Source organism: Onychostruthus taczanowskii, unplaced genomic scaffold (genome assembly GCF_017590055.1).
Source record: "Onychostruthus taczanowskii isolate IOZ18803 unplaced genomic scaffold, ASM1759005v1 scaffold7, whole genome shotgun sequence".
Taxonomy (NCBI): domain Eukaryota; kingdom Metazoa; phylum Chordata; class Aves; order Passeriformes; family Passeridae; genus Onychostruthus; species Onychostruthus taczanowskii.
In genome coordinates, this window is record NW_024504786.1 from 4,694,312 (window position 1) to 4,719,999 (window position 25,688).

At 43.1% G+C, this 25,688-nt stretch overlaps 1 protein-coding gene across 2 annotated transcripts in view; it reads left to right on the top strand.

Annotated features, from left to right (window-relative positions):
- The first annotated feature begins 7,159 nt into the window (after window positions 1-7,159).
- The window catches only part of RAB3B (RAB3B, member RAS oncogene family), a 50,795-nt gene continuing 32,266 nt past the window's right edge, over window positions 7,160-25,688 (top strand). The window contains exons 1-3 of one of the 2 annotated variants that reach the window (XM_041421444.1): window positions 7,160-7,278; window positions 8,081-8,153; window positions 17,388-17,615. In XM_041421444.1, the coding sequence (XP_041277378.1) occupies window positions 17,388-17,615 (228 nt within the window). In that variant the 5' untranslated portion in view covers window positions 7,160-7,278; window positions 8,081-8,153. The remainder of the gene's footprint in view (window positions 7,279-8,080; window positions 8,154-17,387; window positions 17,616-25,688) is intronic. The other variant, XM_041421445.1, reaches the window with a different exon arrangement.

Sequence of the window (25,688 nt, forward strand, 5' to 3'; positions counted from 1 at the left end):
GCATGCAGAGGGTGTTTTGTGGTTTACGTTCTTAAGCATGGGGGGATATGTTTTTGTTTGTGTTGCAGTGATTATTAATGTTGACTGTCACAGCTGAAGGTTTCTCCTTTTTTATAATTAAAATACATCATTTGTTTTTCCATACAATTGTAATTCAGCCATTCTTATACTACCCCCACTGTTGAAGGCAATGTGTTTATTTACTGGAACAGAAGAGTAGAGTGGAGTAAAATCACCCCTCTTGACTTGCTGGGGACACTTTTTCTAATGCAGCCCAGCATGCTGTGGGCTCCTTTGTCCCATGAGTGCATTGCTGGCCCATGATCAGCTTGTTCTCCACCTGGATTCCCATATTCTCCTGTGCAGCAAAACAGATTTCCAGACTTGTTCCCTTTCTTGAACCTCCTGACCACCCTCTCTGCCCATTTCTGCAGCCTCTTGAGGTCCTCAGTGGCAGCACAAACACCTGGATATCAGCCCCTCTCCCCAGCTTTATATCGTCTGCCAGTTTGCTCAGAGCTAGGTGTTAAAAAGTACCAGCAGAGGGTTGGTACTCCACTAATGATGAGCCCCCTTCAGGCCAGCTGTTCTGCCAATTTTCCATCCATTTCACTGCCCATTTATTTAGGTTGTACTTCATCAGTTTGTCTATGGGGATGCTTTGGGAGACAGTGTTGAAAGCCATAGTAAAGCCAAAATAAACACCACCTACTGCTCTCCCCTCAGCCACCAAATTAGTCATCTCAAGTGAAAATTCCTGTCCAGCCATAACTTCCCATAACAAACAAGGAGATAATTTTCTACAGATACTTACTGAGGAGCCATCTGAGGACATTAGGTGGGGAAAATTGTTTATACAGTAAACCCAACTTGTCTACTGAATCAATTTTTACTGTTCAGCAGCATTAGGAATTCTGCTTTCCAGACCAGTCTGTCTAAGAAATTTTAGGCACCAAAACTTAACTGGGTACTAAAGGACAAGGACTCAGTGGAATTAATGGGATTATTGCATATTGCAATTACCCTGCTCAGCTGCTAATAGCTACTCTACAGGCTTTATCCTCTGCTTCACTTGCAAATTGTCTAGTAAATTAACAATGGAGTTGAACTCAGCAGCTACTCTCAAGTCATATCAACCTCAAAGCAAATCTATATAAGCCTTAAAAAAGGATTTGTGTTGTGCAAAATATTCCCTTTTTCCCCCCAGCTCTATCCATTGAGCAAATAAAAAATACTTCCTATCTGATGCTCATTTTATTTAGAGCTATAGATTGACATAACTAAAAAATCATTGCTATGGGTTTCTTACTTGCCAGCAGGGGGAGGACTCTGCATGTTCATCTGTGATAGGATTAAACAAATAATAATTAAAAAGCAATCTCTGATGCAAATTAGCAGGGTGCACCTCTGAGAGTTTCCATGCATGATTTTGCAGCAGCTCTGCCCTGCTCTTATCTCTGCAGTGAAGCTGCAGCCTGTGAGTTGTACATGAAGTGTCCCTTTGCAAAATGCTCTGATGCCTGAAGCAATGTGGCCTCAAAGTAATTTTTAGAAAGTTCTTCATCCACAGACATCTCTCTTCAGTGACAGCTATGGGCAATGTACTTCATTCTTTACATTTAAGACCACCCTGATCCAAAGTTATCCTCCTTCACATCTTCTCTGACACATCTCCTCTCCTTAGCACTTCATGCCTTCCAGACTTGGTACTTTGGAAGGAAGAACTTACTTCATGACCCTTTTTCCTTTGTTCTTCAGCTGTCTCCTTTCTCTCTAATCCTTTCTACCCTCTGTATTTTCAGACATGGTGAGCTGGTAGAGCTTCCCCACCCTCTCTTCCATTTGCTGTTTTCCGGAGCACACTTTTGTCCTCTGTAGCAGGATGGAGCTTGGCACTTGCTGGCCTGCTTGGTGTCTAGCTGGGGTCTCAGCAGAATATGATTTATGTGCTTTCACAGTTTGATGTCTAGGGACAGCTGGTTAACTTGTGTAAAAGCTGTTTTCACATCTCTGGATTGCAGGGAGAATCTACTTTTGATGTTAAGCCACTTAAGTATTTTTTTTCTTTTCTACCTGTTAGTTTTATACCTGGATATTTTATTGCTATCTCCTACTGCAGATTCTTTACATCCTTCTTCTTCTTCATGATCTTGATAAGGTGGTACAGATGGTTGGCATTTTCTTCTGTGCAGCAGGATCCACCCAGCAGTTGCTTTTTGTATGTTGTGTGACTTTATGCACACAAGCACGTCCCCAGGGCTTAGAGAAACTGCTTGCAGGTCAGGGTTTCCTGTAGCTGTGTTTGAAGTTACTGATACACTGCAGCACAGCTCAGTAACCAAGACCTCAGCTTAGTTTGCCCCCATCAGCTTTGTTTCTTGTGCTGCCCATCTGTGTATGACTTGCAGTAACTTACATGATCATTTCTTCAGATGCATTTAGAAATCCCCTCGGATTCTCAGCTTTTCCTCCTTCTATGGTGATAAAAAACTCAAAGACACTTCAAAATTCCTAGTACAGACCCAGCAAACTGCCAGGCTGAATTAATCTCTTGTAAATAAACATGCTGACAGTTCTCTTTCTTCCAGAAACAACCTAAAGAAGAAAAAAAACCCCAAATTTAATTAGGGAGTGCCTGGATTGCAGCTCCCATCTGGCTGCCTGGGAGCAGAGGTTGCTTTGTGCACCTGAGGCTGGACAGGCTTTAAGGAAGTTTCAGCTGGAGACTTTGGAAACCTTTCCTTTGCCATGTTAAGCAGCAGGGAACAAAACTGCAACAACCAATAATGCCTGCACGGCCAGAGTGTCCCATCTGTCATCCTGGCATGCTGAGTTTAGGAGTCATCTACTTCAAACACACTTTTGTCCCCATGGCTGTCTGCCTGCCACTGTGTCTCGCCTGTATCAAACTGCTAATGAGCTTCATTCACTCAGAGCTCATTTAGAGCTCATGTAATAAATACCTCTGAAGTGAAATATCATTAAACCTCTATGAATATAAGATCATATACCATTGGATGTGATGAAACTTCTCTTAACTTTTGGCAAGAGGAGAGGTATTTGCATTTATGTTATGCTGTGATATTTATTTGCAGCTGACCTGGTATTGTGCCTGCTTAGGTTTGCCCAGCCTGGAGAACCACTCCAGGACTATTCCTTGACAACTGTCGCTATAGGTGGCTCTAAACTTGAGGCCTGAGGACAGAGATTCAGAAAGCAATAAAGATGAAATTACTCTGAACTCTCTCCAGAGAGTGGGATGAAAAGGGGAAGTCACTGCAAATCCATGCTCATTTCACAGACAGCAAAGCCAAAGATGAAGTTTCTCTAAAGGGTTGCATACCCTTTCCAGACAGCTGTGTAAGTTATCTTTGGCACTGACTGGAGAGGGAAGGTTGCTGCCTGGAGGAAACCAGGAAACAATAATGAAGGTCTGTCTAAATGTTAAAAGTCACTTTGTCTCAAAACTATTTGGCATATTAACCCATTCCCCCTTTCCTCCTTGAAGAAACAGGTGCTGATTTGTTAAGCAGTTAGCCAAATAATCTCAGTTTGCTTTTCCCCTCAAAGTTTGTCTAGAGTGAGGTGTGGCTGTGCACAGTTCCCAGGCCTGCCATTGTCCAGAGCACCACTCCTGCCACTGCAGTGCCAGCCCGGTGCCACCACGTCAGCACCATCCAAGGAGGAGGAATCTTCACTGACAAGTGCCAGCCAGCCCCTGTGACCTGCCACAGGCAGTGGCAACGGGGACCAAAGCTTGAGTGATCCTCTCCAAGCTGTGAAAAATGTCATGGCACCATTTTGTGATGGTGAAATCTGCAGTAAGTTCCTTTGATTACGGGGGGGGGGGGGGGGGGGAATAGATACCCCAAACTTCTCTGCTCACAACTACGCTGGAAACAGGGACTGGCTGACCTGTGCTTACAGCATTCCAGTTTCTGACTCAGAACAGTGAGAGAGGCTGTCACACACCACCCCGTGCTGGCTCTCATCCCAGCATGGGGCACAGCATCAGGAAGAGTGCAGGGAGCAGGCAGGATGTGGGAGCAGGCAGGGTACAACCTGGGCATGGGTTCTCAAGTGGGTGGGTGCTGCTTCCCCGTTCTGTTTTCCTCCAGCCAACACAGGAATCTCCTCCTTCATTCCCATGTCTCTGCTGTGATGTGGAGAGTGAAGGAGAGCCAGCTTCCAAAAGTTTCCACCCTCTCAAAAGGTCAGGATCCCATTGTTAACACTCCAAGTCAGGGCAAGGGAGGAGCTGGAGCAGAGCTGAAGGGGCAGGAGTGTGTGGACTGAGTTTGGCTAAGGCTGTAGGTAACTGGTTGCTGACTAGTGTTTATTTGCTAGTGTACGCTCATTTTTGGACCATTTTGCACATGCACAGCATGAAATAGGTAGATGTGCTGCAGAAATATTAATTGATAAGAAGTGCAGATGTGCTCCCTGCTTTTTGAGAGTGCTTCAGGTCACAACATAACATGCTGTGCATAAAATAAGCTGCACTGGCAGCACACTCAAATTTGGATGTCACTTCATTGTGCTATTTCTGATATTATGAGCAGTGTTCAAAGAGCCATTTGTGAGGATTTGGATGCATTAGCCCTGTTAAAGGGAATGAAATTCGCACACATCCTGGGGACACAGCATGGGCCTTACATGCTCTTTGTTCCACACTGAAGTGGAGAAGAACCTGGGTGAGTGCTGCCTATTCAAACAAGGAGGATTTTGTTTGTGAGTGTCCTGTTTTCACCTGGCTCCCGTGGACAACAGCAGATTTAACGGTTTTGGTGCTGCTGTTGCTTTGAGAATAAATAAATCAATACATAAATTGATAAATTAATTTTTTTTAATTCCATTTTTAGAAAAGATTAAATTTGTTTCTTCAGATCAATTGCACTGTGAGAGGATGAGTGTTTTGAATTTAAAATGTTGAGAGAGCAGTAGAGAATGTATGTTGTGCTTGATAAATGTGCTCTCCTGACTGCTGGGAGAGAGTGAGATAGATCCACATGTCAGAAAACAAGATAAAGCACAGCATCTGCTCTTCCACCTCCGAGTGCTTGTGGGAGTTCTTTCCTGTTTCCTTATTTCCCCATCTATAAATCTAAAATAACAAAGACCTCCCCCACTGGAAGTGGTGTCAGCAATTCATGACCATACAACATTAAAACCTGGCAGGGAAGTGCACTAGGAGAGCAAAAATTATTCACTCCATAAATTATAGGAACATGTCTAAACAAGGTGATAGACAGCAAAAATCACTACATATTCTCCTGTCTCCTAATTACCTGGGTGCATGCCTTCTTTTGGTTATCCCTGACTAAGAAAGGGCTTGTATGTAGGTAAACACTGGCATTTCAGGGGTGGCATGAAATCTGGAAAAAACCTTTGGAAATTAGGATTGAGCAATGGCTCTGCACTGGTGGCTGTGGTTATGGGCTGTGGAATCAGGTGATCACTGCCAGATGCCCATGAGCCTCAGCCAGGACGTGTCCTTTGCATGAAAGGTGCAGGTATGTGTCCATGACCATTTGCACTCTGTGTTGATGCCTTATAGGGCTCACACTGTGGGATCACAATGGTTTTCTAGACTGAGCATCAGTCAGCAGACTGAGAGAAGAGCTCTACCCATGCTGGGTTGACGAGAAGTCAGGTTTTGGGAGAGATCAGCTATTCCAGAGTAACAAGAGGATTGCAAGGAGCTGGAAAGATTTTTTAGGTGTCAAGCCTGCTAGGCTGTCTTTGAAACACTTGTAATGAGTTTGGGATTTTATTACACTGTTGATTATTTCTAGTTGCCTACACAAAGCTGTTATTTTGCTTAGGGCTTAAATCAGGGCCTGGTTTATGTAACAGTAATTTTAGTTGGGGTTTTGATGGCAAATACACATTTTCATTCTAGATGAGGGTAAAAAAACTACTCTGATATTGGGTAGAATTGTCCCCTGGGCCACCTGGCAGATAGCTGTGACTTGAGTAAAATGGAGAAGCTGTATGGCATCTCTGATCTGCAGAGAGAAGAGGTGTCCTTAAGGCTGCTCAGCATCTCTCCTGTGATTGTTCCTAAAATGTTCACCTTAGCTATATGCTAGTCATACAGTACTACTGAACTCCCTGGCTTTCTGCATAAATCATGGCACTGGTAACTAGTCAACTGCCCTGGACAAAGTGTAGCAATAAATCAATTGTCAGACTCCTCTAAAGTGAGTGAACTGTTATAAAGCTCAAGCTGCTCCAAGGGCTGGTTGACCTACAAGAAGATCAGAACTGAGGATCGGATGCTGAAGATCACCAGATGTGCAAAAAGCTTTTACAAGTGGACAAAATTATTCCTGTGCTGTGTGGGCAGTGTCCAAGCCGAGTCAAAGTGCTGCACATCAAACAAAAGACACAATGAGACTGAGAAGAAAGCAGCAGTGCTCTGGAGGACATAGCAGAGTAAAAAGACATCTGCACCCCCAAGTTTTAGGGGTTTGAGTTCAGAGGTACTGCCTGAAGACAGAAACACTGCAAATCCAGTACCTTTAAGCACCTCCTGCGCCGGCCTCCCCTCACAAGGAGCCTCTCTCCTGGGGCCCAGCAAGACCTTGTGTTCGTGCTGAGGCACTTGGTTAAATCCTTCCATCTTTGCTGGTTGTTAGGGAAGCACCTTCTTAGTTATGTCACACATAATGTTTAATATGTTAAAAAAAAAAAAAAAAACAACAGTATTTTGTTCATTCTGTCTAGGGTATCATGTCGAAAGGCTATTTTGGTTTCTTGGAGAGGAACAGACCACAGCCAAGTCTCTCTGGGGTCTAAAGGGTTTTAAAGCTAAGAGGGTCCACCACAACCTCTTCATCAGACCTCGTTCATGTGAACGATTTAAATCGCAGCCACTGCCTCGATTTTTGTCTCCTCACCAGTAGAAATGTAGTGCTTGATGCCACATCGGCCATCAACAGGCTTCAGAGTCAACAGTGCTACTGATGAGAATCCCATCCCGTGCGGAAAGCGCGGTAAGAATGACAAGTTTGGGTCGTACCCGGGACGTTTCCCCAGCCCGCGGCGGCTGCGGGAGCGCCTGAGGCGATTCCCATTCCCGCGCTCCCCGCGGGCCCCCGCCCCGCCCCGCCGCGCTCCGCCCCCGGGGCCGCCCCAGGTAGCGGCGGGGGGGCGGCTCCCGCCACGCGAGCAGCGGCCGTGGGACCGCTCGGCTCGCTTCAGTTCAGTTCGGCTCGGTTCGGTTTGCTTCGGCTCGTCCCGGCTCGGCTCGGCGCCGCCGCTTCTCCGCCGCAGGTAAGAGCCGCAGCCCCTCTGAGGGGGCTCCTCCCGCGCCGTCGGGGCTGCTTCCCCTCGAAGGTGGCGGGGATGGGGCTGGCGGTGTTCCGCGCCTCACGTCCCCACCGGGACCCACAAACTCCTCCTGCCCTCCTCGCCCCGAGGGTCGGGGCTGTCTCCGGGTTCCACGGGACGGGAAGCAGGAGGTGCCCCGCGGGTGAGCTTCGTGCCCCGAGGTGTGGTGTGGTGTAACGGGCAGCCCTCGGGAGCGGCGGGGGCGGAGAGGGCAACAGCAGTTCCATCTCTAAAATAAACATTTCCCAGCAGTGAGAGGCGATATAATATTGCCTTATCTCTAAAATACCCTCAGCCTCGCGGGAGGGGGGAGGCCGGAGAGCGGGGCCTTCCCGGCTGTTCTCCAGCTGGTGCGTAACCCGCCCGTTCCCGTCACCCCGGGCCGTGCCCGGCTCGGGGAGGGGGAACAGGTGACAACAACCCAACTGCTCGGCGGTGGAGCACGGCCGGGAGCCGCCACAGCAGCCGCTGGGTGCTCGGGGTGCTCGGGCAGGGCAGGGACCGAGCCGGAGGAGCGGACTTGCCCCGTACCCACACCGCCCATATAGCCCCGGGCAGCGAGCCCACCGCACCAAGCCAAACGGATCCGTCTTCTGATTTAGTTCATAAAAAGTACAAACTCTCCAGTTTGTCCATGCGAAACGCATGTGGGTTTATTTTTTTTTGTTTGTTTTGTTTTGTTTTTGCCATGCGTTCTGGGACGACGCGTTGGTTTTCTTCCCCGTGTTTTCTCGGCGCTCGGCAGCGGCCCGGCGGTGGGACCGCAGCGGCATCGCCAGCACCGGCACCTGTGGCTCCACCTTTCTTTGCCTCCCAAGGTTCTCTGTCTACGCTGTCCTTTCCTTCCTACAAGCAACGATATGTTCTGGGCTTGTGCAGTGCATCAGGTTGATCTGACCTAAATTAAGTGTAACTTGTCAAAAAAAAAAAAAAAAACCCCAAAAAAACAACCAAACTGGAGAGAATAATGTGTATTTTCCCATGTCCTGAGACAATATAAAATCAGGCTCTCAGAACGTTTCTGTGAAATTCTTTGGTGGCAAATCTGGTTTTGACTTCTCCTGCTTTGTTTCTTATTCCTCACCCACTACTGCACTCTCAGTTGTGCAAATAGTAGTTTGCAGGGCTTCAGAGTTGCCTGGATTAGCTCTGGGTTCAAATAACATTCTCTTGTGAACGTTTTTTCTTTTTCCCCTCCAAAGGTAAAAATGTCACTGGAACTATAATTTTGATCTGTGTGTTTGTAACTGTACTCAGATCATGGGAGCACTGGTATTTGGTTATAGAGGGTACAAAATTGAATCAATACACTGCTGTATGGAAGTGTGTAACTAAAAGGCTTTTATTTCCTGTTATTTGTGCTTGCTATCCTGGAGGTGGTTGTATATGCATTTACTGGGACTTCACTGCCTTCAGGACAGTTTTATCAGAACAATTTATAGTATAAGTCAGAAGAGAGGCAAATAAACCAAATTAAAATCAAGATTCCTTTGTAATTTTGACAAAACTGTGGTGCCCTCTTTGCAGACCCAATATATTTTCAGGTGACAAAGTGAGAAGACTTAGCAGCTTTAGGTTTTAATAGCAGTATTCTTGTGTATAGCAAAGCAATGCATTTAGTATTTGTTAACATGATGGTTGTTGTGGAGTAGTTATGTTAGCTACGTAGTTCAGAGATGGTTTTTCCTGCCTTCATTTTCATATGTTTTCATGCAGCTCCAGATTAAAACGTGCAGGTCACAGCATCACAGTTCAGGGTCTTGCATCATGCCGGCTGGTTGTGGTGCCAGGGAAGGGCTTCATGTCCACTTTGCCCTCCTCAGTAGGTACATGTCTATTTTTTGTTACTGGTTGGACTGAAGAAGTAGGGTTTTTGAGGCAGTTCTCAGTGCTAAGGCTGAGAAATGTCCTGAACTGGTCATTTCAGGTATGCTTTTTGCTGCAAAAATGTATCTTGTGCGTCAGGTTCTGCATATTTATTGAGCTCCTGGAAATGTGTGTTTAGCTTAGTGCAGTAGTGTTTGATATTTGAAATAAGATTTATGTTTGGAAGTATTAGCTCATTAAAGGAAGTATGAGGGTGCTTGTTGTAATCCCAGTTAGCAGGTGGCTTACTTTGCAGCATGGGAGAACATCATGGCATAGAGAAATGAATTAACTTATTCATCACAGATTTTCTGCTTGGAAGAGGAGGATAAAAGGCAGCAAATTAGACTTCTGCACTGCAGAGGCATCCTGAGCTGGCCCTGTCTCTGTGTGATTCTGGTTTGCAGGTGGTTTCTACAAGACAATTCCAGTCTCTGCTCACTTGATTTGGTGAGGACAGCAGCTTGTTTTTACCTGTAAGTGAATGATTTTAGACCCAGTGGGGCAGAAAAATCTGTAACTGTCTCCTGCTCTTTGGTGGAGGGGTGTCTACCTAAATCTGCATATGACCTCACTGTAGCTCCAGATAGGGTGGGTGCCATCATATGCCTGAACTTCCCTTATCTTCCATCACTGTGGGAGGGCATGGTCATGGCTTTCCCCGTGGAGAGCTGTATCCCAGGGCAGAATGTAGCCATGCCCTGCCTTCCAGCTGGGGACGGATCAGCAGGGACTCACACGAGTGTTGTAGCAGAGCTGGTACAGATCCATCTTGTGTGTTGCTCTGGATGCTTTCATGTCACTGCTCCTTCGGTGTATTCAGCAGTGAGGTGCAAGGAAGTGCTTCACTATTGCCAGTTCCTTCCTGAGAAAGAGAGGCAGAGCTGCAGGGCTGGAGATCCGATGAGGAGGGGACTGAATTCCGGATTTCTGTTGTCTCGGCCGTCGCTGCAGTGTTGTGACAGGAAGGAAGGGCTTTGAGGATGGTGAGTTTGGTAACAGCCATCAGCCTCGTCAGTGTGCACTGTTCACTGGGGCTGGGTCAGCCTCAGCTTGCAGTTCTGTAGCACTAGAAATTGGCTGGTTGTTCTCTGGGGCAGGGCTGGATTCGGGTCAGCCTCAGCTTGCAGTTCTGTAGCACTAGAAATTGGCTGGCTCCAGGATTCCTAAATTCAACAGAATATTCAAGGAGTTGTGGAAATCTCTGCATCCCCTCTTTAGGGCATAGGGAAGGTAAAAATCCCCTCTTTCTTGCGTCCTCTGGGAGAGAGCTGAGCTGGGTTCAGTTAGTGGGTCCCCTTTACCAGGGGAGGTTTTTTTACTGTTACATATTTTTCTCTGTATTTTCTGGAGTAGTGTGCTTGCCAACAGACATGGAACCTTGTGGTAGTAAGAGTGGCAAACACTTAATGCTCATAGAAGAGAGTAGAAAAGTGGAAACTTCTATTTCTTTAATTTTTTTTGTTGTTGTTATATTAGAGGGACTAATTCCTCCTTCCTAAGGATTTTATTGTGGCTCTGAAATGGACTTTCGAGGATGTTGAATGTTGTGCAGGAAATGGGAGAGGCATGGCTTGATGTTTGACTGCAGGAAATCTTTCTAACAGTCCAACCAAATGTTGTTGTAAAGTTAGATGGCAAAAAAGTGGTACCTGCTGGTTCTTGACTCATGTTCCACACCCAGCAAGTTTTTAAAAATCCTTTAAAAGCTGTTTTTAAAGCCTGTGTTCCCAAATCTGAATGGGTAATGAAAATAAATAACCACTGACATTGCTTACAGGTTTTCATCCTTTAGTTATGCATATATTGAATTTTTTGTAGCATGTAAGTTCCAGACCAAATCCACTACAAGCATCTTCTTGTAAAGACTTCTGGACTCATTAATAAATAAATTTTATTAAAGACGAAGCGCTCAAGATGAAGAGCTCACATTTTCAATGTAATAAACCTAGACTTTCTGTGTAGAGAGTTGAATTGTTTTTGTTCTAGATCTGTCAGTTGAGTGGCATTTAGGTGACACCCCAAAGTCAGGTTCTGGACAGTACTGAAGAGTGAGCCAGAGGCTGTCACAGGGAGCAGCTGTTGCAGAGGGCAGGCTGCGAGAGCAGGAGGAAATGCAACCGAAAAATGTGCAATACTTTGGGCAAGACCAAGCTGCTGTCGTGTTGCCAAGCGAGGTGATTGTCAATTGTGTGGATCCTGAGAAAGGATTTGTCTTTGATCCAAATTCCGGCCTGGAGGAGGTGGCTGCAGCCTGTTATTTACATCAGGTCTGAGTGTGCCCAGGTGTTTTGGCAGTCTCCACAAGGCAAGATAATGTAAGTCAGGGTGACAAATGGTGCTGTGCCCTGGCTTACTGGAAGGAAAATGCACCAGACACAAACTTGGCCTTTACATTGTATTAGCCATGAAAAAGACAACTATGTTCTGTTACATTTTTCTGCTCTAAATCTGGAATAATTATTACTTTAAGGCAGATATTTTTGTGCAGATGTCCTATTGCAGTTGTCTTTGCAGCATGGTAGACTTTGATCCAGGCTTTGTGCAAAACACCTTGTGTACAGAGGGATTTCAGTTGCTTCTTGGTTCCATTTGCTTTGCTGCCTTTCTTCAGGAAATGTGTAACAATTCCTATCCAAGGTTTTCCATCCACTTGTGAGATTTATCTGGAACTTTAATTTTAGATTAGTAGAGATAATCTCCCTTTAATAAACTTTAAACTGATGGCTTTGAATGTTTGCTGTTATCCTAATATCTGTCACTAACTCAAACACTGTTTCTGTTCTCTTTGTACACTACAGGACTTTCCTCTTTACCTTCAGTGGAGGAAGCTCAGACCTTACACAGCACTTGTTCCCACCTAACCTGCCTACCCATTATTCCCTTACCTAATATTCTTATTATTCATCTTCATCATAATCATCGTAACCCTTTTGCTTCTACATGGCAGGTTCAACAGTGTGACTACTCTCTTGATTCATATACTCACAGCAAAGCCTTCATCTCTCTCATGGATTATAGATCTAAATTGGTAACTATCGCTTGCTTGCAATGTTTATTAGCACTTGTGTTAATTGCTCATACTCTGTTTTCTGCTTCTGATAAATCTCTCGTGTAGAACAGCACTTGTGTAAGAGTCTCTACGGTCATGGCCTTGTTTCCTTTATGAGCTTTATCCTTAGGACAGCACACATTGGCCCTAAAATATTCCATTGCTTGGTAGAAATCTGGTTCAGAATGGAAATGAATTTCTGAAAAGAAAACAGTACTTATTTTCCAATGACAGAGCACATAAAGGAGCTTTTATAATAGAAAATAGAGATAGATGCGTAATTTGTGAACTAGAGTATTTTAAACTTAGATGCACTTTCTAAGACTTCTTGGGGAAAAAATACACAAGGTGTTAATGCTTTTGAGAAGAATTTATGTTGCACATTAGTAACACCTCTCGTGAGTTACTGTAGAAATACAGAGGAGTGATTTCACCCCGTCCTCTCATCTGCCTAATTAAAGAAATGTGTGTTAGTGGATGATGATGAAACAGTTAAACCAACACATTTAAATTGTTACTGGTCCTAAATAACCTAAGACAAATATAGGAAATTACACTTTTGGCTTTAAAAATGAAGCATATGAAAAAATGTTTTTATTGTTAGAACTGCTCAGAAGTTGTAATATAGAGAATCCACAGGTTCATTACAAGTTGAATTTGCAAATGTGTCTTAGGGTATGGTTTGAAGTGTAAGTTGCATCAGTGTGACCAGGTTTCCTGGTTAACTGGGGTGACTGATAGCAGAACAGGAGACTCTTCCCCAAATTCAGACTTCCTTCTCACACTGTTGTAAGAGAGAATGGGATGTGGAAAGAGCATGTCTGTGAGCACACCCACGTGGTTGCTGATAAAGAGACATGGAACCTTCCAAGGTAGTGACTGGATTTCTTGTTTCTTGTCTGTGAGAGGATAAAGATCAGCCCTCCATTAGTTTGTAGCCAAAGCTGTAAGTGCTGGCAACACTAAAAGTCAACCTTAGCCTTTTTTTCTGGCAGTAAATAAATGGTGAGGTATATCAGTTAATTTCTAGCCAACACTTTAAACTTGTCCTAAAGTTGGCTGTAGGCAAAAAATGTTGCAGAGCAGGGCTTACAGTGACCACTTCCAGTGATTCCTAAGAACAGGAACACTTTGATGTTTTGTGTCGCACTAGAAACCAGTTTGAGTCTTCACCATGAGGCTGGTCACAAATTGAGCACAGCTGTGTGGATCCATCCATGTGACACATTTCAGTGGGCACTGAAAACAACAAAGGCTGGTTTCCCATGGAGGTGTCTTAGGGCAATAGGCTTTTTTTCTTTTAAAATTCATTAGACCAAAATAGAAACTAAAGGCAGGAGAGCCACTTTGACCTAGGAATATATTCTTTGGTGGCTAATAAGCTCTGATTAAGATTTTATTGCTTTAGAGCATTTGCAGCATCCTGCTCTTATGTGGTTTCTTTGTCTAATAAAAGATGAGCTCACACTGCAGGCTTTTTCCTCAATAGGGAAATAATAAGGTATCTCAGAGCTACAAAACTGCCTATTCCCACAAAACTAGTTGGAAGTGGCTGTGCTTGAGACCTTGCTCCCATTGGTAATGCATATGGGGGAAAAAGATTGTCAATATAAGTATGCTCTTAGCTACAAAAATGGGGGCTACTCAGGCAAAAAACTAAATGATGCAAGGTCTTATTCTGGTCTTAAGGACAATCTGATTGGCAGCTTTTCCCTCTCCTGTGTAACGGGTTTTATGTCCTGTAGCAAAATCTTTCCTGTGTAAGTATTTTATTGAGAATTAGTCTAAGACAGTCAAAATGGAAACAGTCACGAGCCTCTCCTTTGCCAGCTGTATTTGACCTGGTCTCCTGTAACAGCACTCTCCTTGGGCTGTGTGTTTGTGTGAAACAGCAGAGATGGTGCTCTCTTTGGAGTCATCCTAAAAGAGCATCTGTGGCTGTGTGCCCAGGGAGCAGGGGTTACACTGCCAGCTAAATGGCTTTGGACAAGGAGGGGGGACAATCCCCTGGGAGCAATGGCTGTGTGAGCCTTCAGGTGATTTGGACAGGAGCTGCCTGACCTCAGCGTGTTGTCTCCACTTCCCTGCTGCAGAATCTCCTCCAGGTGCAGAGGGCCTGCAGGAGAGGTGATTTTGTGGACCTTTCTCTCAGTAGCATAGCAACTGCCACCACTTCCCCCTGCTCTGTCCCCTCTGCTTGGCTCCCTCAGCCATGAGGGATCAGGAACTGAACCAACTTTACAAACAGCCCTGTAAAACAGCAGAAGCTGTAGGAGGATTTATTTTTAACTGGGATCTCTGTCCTCTGAACCACCTCTCTGCGGGGTCCTCAGGGCTGATACGACTAGGGAGTGCTTGGAGCAAGAGTGAGACAACAGGTGGGGAAGAGAAAGGGAGGGGAGGAGAAAGGTCTGCTGTTCCCTGCCTTTGTGATTCAAGCACAAATTCAGGGGCAGCCCTGCAAACACTTCCAGCCCAAGTGCTGGAAGTGAGCACAGCTTCAGTAATCATCTGCCATCAGAGGGATAATCAGAAATTAGTACGAAAGTTCTTTCAGTTTCACTCTGTTCACTAGAGGGGAAAGGGAAAAGTGAAATTGAAGCAAGGGGATGGTGTTTTCTTTAAAATTTTTGTGCTCTGTCTGCCTCTGGTGATTCAAGACACTGACCTGCAGCATCTTCAGCCAGCACAGAGGCCAGCGAGGGTTGTGCTTCTATGACAACAGCCCCACGTTCTGGACAAGTATCATTTGATCTTATTCTCTGTGTTGTGCTTCTAACAAAGCTGCTCGAGCTGGCCACATTCTGTAATTGCTTTTTCAGCTGAGATCTGAAAGTCACATTTGTAGCTAGGTGCAATTCTGATTAGAGCAATCTAGGAGGGTTAATAGAGGCAGCAGTGCTTCAGTCACAGGATCAGCTTGGAGTGTGTGGATGGGTTCTGGGCAGGCAGGGGTAGAAAGAAGATACTGATTCCTGTATGATGAGTACAATACCTTTGTTAAAGGTCTGCATCTGTGAAAGACCAGGCTTCAGGTGATGAGGGTTTCTCACTATTTTGAGCCTGTGTGAGTGGAATGGAGAAGTAGAGATTTATTTTTTTTTCTTCTTTAGCAAGTGCACAAGTATTGTCAAAGGTATTTGTAGAGATTATAATGTGTATGGGGAAGATAAATTACTTAAATAGAAAATTTTCTGTCGTGTGGTGATGGTACAAAACAACTAATCACCTGATTCATAATTTTTGCAGGAGATTTCTAAGGATAAGAAGGCAGTAAGTGCATTGGCCTGAGTGTCTGAATGGAAGTTAGTCAGATGTTGAATTCTTCCTTTTAGAAATTCCTGCTATGAACCACAACACATGGGTAGAAGAGCTGTTTTCTGATACACTGATGAGAAGAAAATTTGTGCTTGTGTTTTCTGGAGTGCTTGCAAAGGACTGTAGACTGACTGAAGAGCAGCTGAAGTTCAGAAGAGAGTGTATCGGAATTGTGCTGTATCCTACTGAGAAATACTTCTGGGAAGATTTTAATGCATTCCGTGCAGCTGTTCACTACTGAGCTACTGATAAATTTCTTCAGAAACTGCCCTTGTGAATGCAGTCTGTGAACGAAATGTCTGCTGCACCAGCCCTTTTCTGTGTGAGAAAGTTGCATATGTTTAATCTGAGATAAACCGTTGTGCATATTGTACTGAAGTTTAAACCAGCTTTTGGCTCATTTCCCCACTGCTGGAAATTTAAGTGAAATTATCATCCCTATTTAAACTGCCTTGGGATAGCATTTTGGTTTAGAGTTGTGAATTTTGAACTGTTTGTTTTGGTTTTGTTTGGGTTTGTGGCATGTTGTTGTTGCTGGTTTTTTCATTGAATGGGTGAAGTCCTGTGTGCAGGTGAGACTTGCTAAGAAGGAAGGCATTTGAGCACATGCTGAGAGTAGATATTGGAGTGAGTTTAGTTCCCAAAGGTGCCTGTGAATTTGAGTTGAGGAGAAAATTAACTTCTGTGGGTGCTGGGTGAAATAGAGACTTGTGTCACTGCTCAGTGCCTTCTGACTGCACACAAGTAGCCCAGGCCCTGGTTTGCATAAGTAACTGCTAATTAAACCTGTGCTGTCGTTTCTCCAATTTGCCAACCCTGTGTCTTGTTACAAGGAGCCAAGACCTTTGCTTATTTGATGTGTGGTAGTTTCAAACAGCATGAGAGATTAAAAGTGTGGTATATCTGTTTAAAAGGTAAAGTTTCTTTTCCCTCCTCTGTAATAATTTGGTTTGTGTGGTTGTGTTCTTACAACCAGAGGTGAAAAGTCAGAGTCTTACCTCTTCCCACCAGCTGTCTGAGCTGCACACATTAGAGCAGCCAGGGCTGCTCATGGCCCTTAATGATTCGTATTCTGCTGTTGGTTTTTTTGTTTCTGAATCTAAAAGGGATAATTTATCCATTCCAAATGCTGTCTGTACCCCTATTGGAGCCCTCACATTTTATACAGTCTTTATTCCAATTGCAGTCTTAGGAATAGATAGAGGTTGGATGGATTCAAAGTTTAAAGTTTGCAGCTGAAATTCCTGTTTTTTCATCTGTTTCTATTTCCTTTTTTTTTTTTTTTTTCTTCTGTAAATTTTGAGGAGAGAACTTTTGTAAGGATAAAATGGTGGAGGTGCATGCACTAGAAATGCAGATTTTCCATAGAACTAGTAAAAACAATTATTTAGGTTTATTTACCTTGCAGGCTGCTTGATGAATTGCATGGTTGGATGCACTGTCAAAGATTTTAGTTCTTGGTTGCAGTTTATTGGAGCAACAGAAGTGGCACCCTGCCACTGGAGTAAAGAATGCTGTTTCCCCATGAGTATTTGAACAATCTGCAGTAGCCATCTGTTATTCTCTTAAATACAAAGCAGTGCAACAGGTGTATTTCTTGGGTTTGGAAGTCTTACCAGCACAAGTGAACACTAAACAGGATTAAAGCCAGAATTTAAAAGAAGATTTCAAAGTGTGCTCCTCTTTATTCAGCAGATATAGTGGTTATGACATTAGAAAGTTGAGAGATAACCTAAACATATGGTACAGAGTTAAGGAAAACAAATGCTGAACTGCTCTTAGATCTGTTCTTTTTCCATGTTTGTCATTTTCTTAGATGGCTTCAGTAACAGATGCCAGATTCAGGCAGAAAGATACTTCAGACCAAAATTTTGATTACATGTTCAAGCTCCTGATCATTGGCAACAGCAGTGTGGGTAAAACATCCTTCCTCTTCAGATATGCCGACGACACCTTCACTCCAGCCTTTGTGAGCACAGTGGGAATCGACTTCAAGGTGAAAACAGTTTACAGGAATGACAAGAGGGTGAAGCTGCAGATTTGGGTAAGTGCCAGCATTTTCAAAGATGCTTTATATTAATCCCAGCAAAGCTGTGATGGTAAAATATGGCTCGTTTGGAAATGGATTTTTGGGTTGGTGTAGATTTTGGTTGTTCGTAAGTTGTGTGTGGCTGGACCTTTGTGTCCCTGCAGTAAAGTGAGGGAATTCTCTTTGTGTCTGTCTCACTCAGGGTCCTGATGTGGTCTAAGGAGCTTTTCTACATTTGAGTGAACTTTACACACAACTCATACTGTCATTTTACAGCCTCTACATAAGATACTTGTATCTTCCTGTAACTCATGTACCTGCTCAGCAGCCCATTTCTACCCAATTTCTACCCCATCTAAGAGCCTAATCTTCTAATTGATCTACATATACCTGATTTGTAATTCTTCAATAATTGCATTTAAATGTCAAATTACAGTAATCACATCTGGTTTTTTTATTTATTGTGGTGATCTTGAATAGTGAGAATCTAAAATGAGGTGCTTTTTTTTTTTGGTACCACAACTACACAATTCATTTTATTTCTGTGTTGCTGGGTACAATGTAAAACAACTAATTTAATAAAATATCCTTTTCATGTTGTAAAACCGTGACGTTGAAACTAAGGTAGGTCACCTGATATGAAATTGATTGATTTAATTTAGGGTTTTGGCAATAAAAATGTTTTTACTTCAGGCCCTATAAGCAACTAAAGATGATTTCCATTTAATTGGTCTTTCTGAATTTTGGAATGTGAAATTTTCTAAGAAACTGTGTAAAAGCAAGACAGAAAACACCATAAGATGTTAGAGTTTTTTCAAAGATACTGTGATTAAAGTGAATTAAGCAATAATCTTAATTAAATCTGTTAAAGGGCTTTGGGGCAAAAAGGGCTTTAATAACCTTAAACTTCTTATGAAAAGAGATGTCTGGTGAATTCCTCAGGGGGTGCAATCCATAGGACCTTAATATTTGAGTTAACAGCACTGTTGATTTAACATTTATTTCTTTAAAAAAGATACACCTAAGTGTTGGACAGTTTCCAGAGTAACTTGTGTTCTGTTCTTCTCTCTTTTTGCATGGATCCCTGACATGACTTATAATTCAAGGACCTTAACAAAACACTACGTGCCTCTGTCAAAACCACAGTATTTGAACTTGTTTGTCTCCTGCCTGCCCTGAGATCATATTTGTCATTCAATTCATGGTACATGAAGTAATAGTGGGGTCCATTAGCATACCAAAACTATGGGTTCCTATGTGTGGGAAGAAAGAGTTTTCATACCAACCTGTCTTACAGTTACTTTTTAAAACTATTTACAGCTGCTCTTGAGTTTCTGGGAGTGTGGGACTCTGTGGCTCCATTGAACCCTTTGCTCTGACTGACAATTTTCCAGTTATGCTGACTTTTTTTTTTTCAATTATGCTCTCCCTAAGCTTGGCATTAAGCCTTATCTGAATCAGATTTAATGTGAAATTAAGTGAAGGAGAAGGTACAAGTGTTTGACTTCACCACTTCAAATATATTTCTAAACCCAGAGAAAAGCACTTCTAGGAACCTCTGATGTTCTCTTCTCCACAGACCCAGGGTTTTTTCAGTTCAGGGGTGCTTGTGGAGCTCTGAAGTGAGCACAGCTGTGACAGACTGGAGGTGCTCGAGGGCTGTGCCAAATTACCTTGTGCTCTGCAAGTCTCAAGGTGAGAGGGAAGTTATTACTGCTGCGCTGTGATCCAGAGATGCATGATCAGTGGGGCTTTCTTTACACTGCCTGTTGCCTGTGTTGAGCAGAAGAACAGAATTTGGGTGCAGGACCCAAATTCTTGTATTGTCTTAAAGCTCAGAAAAGCTCACGCTGCTTCAAGGGCTGAGCAGCTGCACGGAAAGGCTGACAGCTGTGGCAGTAAATGTCTCTCTGGCCTGACTCCTGGTTTTGTTTCTCCAGCAGAAGTTGATGAGCATTTTAAAGCCAGAGATCTTGCATTTGTTTTTGTGCTGAGTTTGACGAAGTCTGTATTTTGTGACTCAGGATTTGACAAGCTGTCACATGGAATGATCAGGAGAGAGTGCTCCTCTGTTTGATTTTGGTGTCATTAGTGGGCCTCTTGCTTTGTTGACATTAACGCCTCAATCACCCAAATTGATAGTTTAATAATCAGTTGTACTTGTGGCTAAGCAGTCTGGGAACTGATCTGCTTTGAAAAGACTTGAAAGGAATATCTCTTTAGCTTGAGAGGAACAGGACATAGCAGAGATATTCATGATGTTTTTAAGGTAGAATGGCAGCACTGCTGCTGCATATGGAAACAGTAAAATGGTTCAGAGAGGGGTTTATGAAATAATGTTTTGTTGTCTTTTCTTCCCTTTCTTTAAAGAACTCCAAGATCAGTGGACTGTGTTTTAATTTCAAATATTTTCAGTCTTGTTTAGGAATGGTGGTGTTGTGCTAATGGAATAAATTCACTTTATTGAGAACATTTGTTTTGTAGTTGGATGAGGCTTTGTTTTGTAGTTGGATCAGGCTTAGTAATTTAATATCTATTTTAAAACATTTATTACATAAGTATATTCATCTGTTATATAGATATTTACATATCTACATAAATGTAATTCTTGGATTAGATTTTTTTTTTAATGCCACTGCCATCTGTCATAATACTTTTATAAAAAGCATATTCCTTATGATTGGGTTGTAAGGACCCAATTTATAATATCTCTCTTCATTTCTTGACCAATTTTGTATTCCCGTAGTTGCTAATTACTGTTTACTGCAGGAAAATTATTATATTTTCATCTAGGTATGCTTTTTTATTATAAATAAATCTCAAAGGTAACATTATTATATTCTTAGCAAATGCAAACGGTTAATGCAGAGTTCAGGTTGCCTAGCAGCTAGAGAGGGCCACTTTGTCCAGACCCAGATGGAAGCAGGGTGAATGAATAAAAGTGATTTCAGTTTTAGGTAAGAGCAAGGTGAGATTTCTTTTTCTGCCTTCTGTGCGTTTGTGTGTCTATTGCTGGTGATGAATAATGGTAGTGAAAATGACAGCAGAACTCCTGAGCACCGTGGCATGGAGGGGAGCTGCTGAGGGGCAGCCTCTGGCCCTGGTGCTGGCCCAGTCTGGGTTCAGTACATGCACAGTCACATAAATTAACTGATAGAAGGTCATTGGCAGTGCTCAGTCCCAAACAACCCAATACATACTTTGTGTGAGGAATTTGATTATATTTCCATTATATTTTTGTGCAGCACCTTACACAAAGGACTCTCAACATTGATGTGATTAATAATAAACATAACTAAATATAGGGTTTGTCAGCTGATGTTACAGTTTAAACTGCTTTCAACCCCCTTTGTAAAAAGCAGCAGAGATTAAATTTAACTTCAGGTTAAAAGACAGAAAGGCAGTGATGCTCAGAGGCAGCATATTTAGACTGCAGTAAGATTTTTCTTTTAAGGAGCTGTTTATCAGAATTAAACTGCTAGGATGAAGGTTTTTCCTTCTCATTAACAAAAATGTCTCTGTGGCTTAGCTGCTGAAACCTGTTGGGGTGTGAGATTAGCTTTAGTGGATGTCTGAAGCACGTGTTACAGCTCTCAGGCACAGCTGGGGAGAGGGCACAAAGCAACATTGCTCTGGGTTTTTTGGATCTTTAAAAACAGAAATATGACAACTGCTAATTATACTGAATGGCAGTTACCACTACAGAACAGAAAAGTGTAAACCAAAATAACCCCCCTGCTGTGTAGCTGTCCAGAAGGCAAATACACAATGTTTTTAACAGCTTTTTGTATCAGGCATTGCCTGGATGACAGGATCATCTTGTGCAGCTTGCCTCTTAGGGAAGAGATTCAAAGCAGTAACACTGGCAACTGAGTTCTTTTTCCTTTCTTTTCTTTTCTTTTCTTTTTTTTTTTTTTTTTTTTTTTTTTTTTTTCAGTTACAGGAGGTAAAATTAGAACTCCATCATATTTGATTGTAAATTTTAATGTTAATTGCACACTTAACCAAAAGCTAATTATGCATTTCAGATGAGAGAGTCATCTATTCCCAAGGCATCCTATTCCTGTCAAGGTTTTGCTAAGTTCCTTGCAAGCACTGACTGCAGGCTTGAATGCTTGCACAAAACTTCTTTCTAAAAAAAGAGATAATAAGGTTCAGTAATTAAATGTATAGATGTGATAGTGATGGGTGTCTCTAAAGCACTAATGGGCCTGATTCTGCTTTTCTAGACTCACAGTTTTTGTGAAATCCTCTGATTTGCTGTTTAGATGAAGAACTAAAATGGAGAAATTCATGATAGTGAGAAGATCAGGTTGATCCTTGTAAGGGAGTCAAGGATTACATTTTATTTGCAGCATTAAGGGTTTACTGGGTCCCAGGAATGAAAATCATTGTGGGTGAGTGGATGCTTCTCATGCTAAAATACAATGCAGAATATTTGACTGGAGAAGAGATGCAGTAACAGTGTCTGTAATTCAATTCCAAGGTCTTGGTTATATCTCAAGTAATAATACTTCTGCTTTGAGAAGAACTTGGTGCGCATGCCTCTCTGAATGGTTTTAAGATTAGAGTTGCAAGGCTGATACAAAGGAGAGAAATAAAAACTTGACAAATAAGACCCTTGACAAATAAGACAAAGTGACTGATGGGTCAGTTACCCAACTCACTATTGAATTTATTGAACAGCCTAAGCTTGCTGAGCAGGGCATTGCTGTGTTTGCAGGCAAACAGTTGACATGGAGGGTTTATTTCTGTTTATAGTTAATCACCTCAATCTCATTGTTATCTCATTATAACTCTGCATTACAGTGAAGGCCAAATTCAACTTCAGTCTAAGCTCTGATACCACTGCAGTTATCCCTGCTGACAATACTGGATTTGTTCTCACTGCAGGTGTAGTATCTCTCTTTGTGCTCCATCTTTGCAGAGTTACTGTGCTCTTGGAAGCCTTGTTTTGTACATTTCAGTAAAATGAAACACGTTCAGAGGTACCAGACTGTGTACAGGCTGCCGTGTGTGTGTTTGTTGATAAAGAGCTGTTGGTAGTTCAAAGGTTTGGACCTTTCCTAGAGAAAATGGACAAATGGACTAATGCTGATTGTTTGTTGAGTAGAGGAAAAGCTGTACATGGGAAATTATTTACTTGATGAGGTGAGGAAGTTAAGCTTTGAGAGGACAAATGAATTGCCAGCCTCCTGACATTTTGCATTTAATGCTTTTTTACCAGAAATTCAGAATAGATATTTTGAAGTAATTTTATATATGGTCTGAGACTCATGTGCCTTGAAACCCTTTCCTGTTGTCCTTGTCTCATCAGAATCACCCTTATTATGATTTTCTTTCACGATTTTATCTTCTGCATAATGACTGGGTATATTCTGTATTTAAATATGCTGGGTGCACTGTGATGAGTTATGAGATAACACAGTGGGTGGGATTTATGAGTTCTCATAGTGTTTGTCTCAAGTGAGCATGTACTTCAACTGTGTCACATTGGTCAGATGAGAAATAAAACCACCGTGCTTACTCACATTTATAACTTTCATGCTTTGTGTTGTCTACAGCGGTGCCATGTTTATGCAACACTGAATGGCTGACTTTAGAACTCAAAAAAGGGAATCCAAACCCCAAAAAATGTTTTTCAGCTGTGAGAAACTGTACCCTATAGCACAGTTACATGACCAAACGTACATGACCAGTTGTACCCTGTAGCACAGTTACACAGACCAAATGTAAAAAACCAAGGAATTTAGCAGCGTGAACTTTGTAATTTATTTTCTGTTGTCCAGCTGTTCAACATCATCCTGATTCATTAAACAGCATGAACTGAGCTCCCAGAGATAAGCTCAGTTCATGCTCAATAAGCTCAATAATACTCATTTTCTGTATTCTGTTGCATTGGAGGCATTGGACTCTGCAGACAGAAGGGAACATTCATGAGAAGCACCAGAAACTGGACAAAAAGCAGCACATTCCTGCAGTGTGGAGAACTGGGAGGCCTATGGTTTGCTGGTTAGGTTCTCCTATCTGCAGAGCAATGTGATGTTTACCAGGTGACACTGATCTCAACCCAGATTTCTGGTGAGCTGTTCTGGCTGCCCAGCAAATAATAATGAGAGTGACAAAGTAGGAAACATAAATCGTGTTTGGGGTAAGATGTATCTTCCAGTAGCAGCTTAGCACCTTGCATTTTATGGCCAGGGGTCACTCCACTGCAGCCCAAAAGTGTACCCTAAACATCCCAGTGTATCCTCCTGTGCTTCTGCCACAGTCTGGGTTTGCAGCATTGCTGAGATGTTCCTCCATCAACATGGAGCTGCTGGTCCCGAGTGTCCTGCTCGGCTCACACATGGCATCCTGTGCTTCTGTTGTGCACTTGCATCCTGTTTGAAAATTCCTCTAGTATTGCCAGTTCTGCTTTGCATCCATTTCTGTGCTAATCAGATACTCACTGCTTCACTACTAATTTGTGTTAGAAACTGAAACAGGAGGTGGCAGGAGTGTTTGAAACTTGAGGGGAGCAGGTGTAAGTGCAGCAGATAAACACTGTGTTATGAGCTGCTGTGCTTCATTAACTGAAGTACCTTCATGTGATATATGACTGAAGTGATTGAACTTTGTGTATTACTCAAAGAAGGCTCGATGGTGGTATTTTCTCAGCCAGATTCTGGCTGGTTTGTCGCTCTGACAAACTGCTCCAGACATCTGCAGCAGTGCTAGAGGGTGAAGTCATGGCGAGAGAGCAGTGGGTGTGGGTCCGTGTGTGCACAGATGCTCCTGCTGCTACCAGGTTTTACTGTCCCTCTGCTTTCCTTGCAGCCAGAGCAATAAAACAGAACATACAGGGGACCTGTGCACAGATGTTTACAAGGCAGAACACTCGCCCTGCTGCTGTTTTTGCTTTTGCCTGTGCTTATTCAAAGGTTCACCTGCTGCTTCCCCTCGGTGGGTCCCTGGGTCGGCACTGCAGCCGTGGCAGTTGTGAAGTTGCTGCGTGTTCCAGTGCCATGGAAACTGTATCCTGCTCTGCTGGCTGCCAGCGGGCACCAAGCCTGCCCAGTTGTGAAAAGAAGCAAGTGCTCCAAGTGCCAAATTGTGGTAGACTGGCATGAGTCAGCTTTGTTAAGTCCAGGTGAAGTCCTTTACCAAGGACTGCAAGTCTTATTTTTTGGAGGGAAGAAAGAGAAATAACTCCCATCAAATGTGTTTTGTATTTTTTTTAACTGTAAAAGGCTAAAAAATGTATTTTCATTGGAATTACCACCAAGTGCTGAATTGCTTTCTTGCTCTGCAGTTTAACCTCATGCTGGACACATTTCTGTAAGGCTGGGCTACTTTTCCCATTGTTTCCTCTTTGTGTTGTGCACCGTGCCTTGCTCTTGGAGAGGTTAGAGAGCACCTTTGTAAGCACTTTTGCACTAACTCCAAGGTGAGTTGCAGAGTACTGTCATAACATTTGAAATGATGGAGTTGTGCCTAAGAGTGAGCAAGTAGAGCTGGGGAAAAGTAAGGAATTCTTGTTTGCTTTTTACAGAAGAAATACTCTGACTGTGATAAAGCACACAGGTGCATCACTTAATTACATGGAAAAACAACACTGAAAATTTACAGCAAGCAAGGGTAATTAAGGAATGCATTTTTCCAGTCTTTCATGTACAAGATGGAATGTTGGACCATAATAACTTATCTGCCTCTGTTACTCTCTCCTGGCCCTCACTGGGTTGTAGAACCACCAGCACTGTGAGGGCTGGTACTGTGAGAGCAGAGTAGTGAGAACTGAGCTGAAGTTTTCTGAAAGAAGGAAGGTTGTGCTCAGTGCAGCATGATGGGGATTGCAGCAAGCCTGGCTTTGCTAAAGCACAGCTTCAGCTGACTCTGCTGTGCCCTCTCCACCTCTGGAGTCCTGCCTCTGGCAGGTGGGGGCCTGTGCAGACAACTCCACTGTGCAGGGCTGGTGTGTCCTAAAGGGAGCAAGAGAGCGCAGTGAAAACTGGGGCAAAGCTTGTGTAGAACTGAAGCAGGACCATGACAAGAAAAACCCCAGTGCCTGTAATGAATGCATTAATTACAGTGGAAAACAGCATCAAA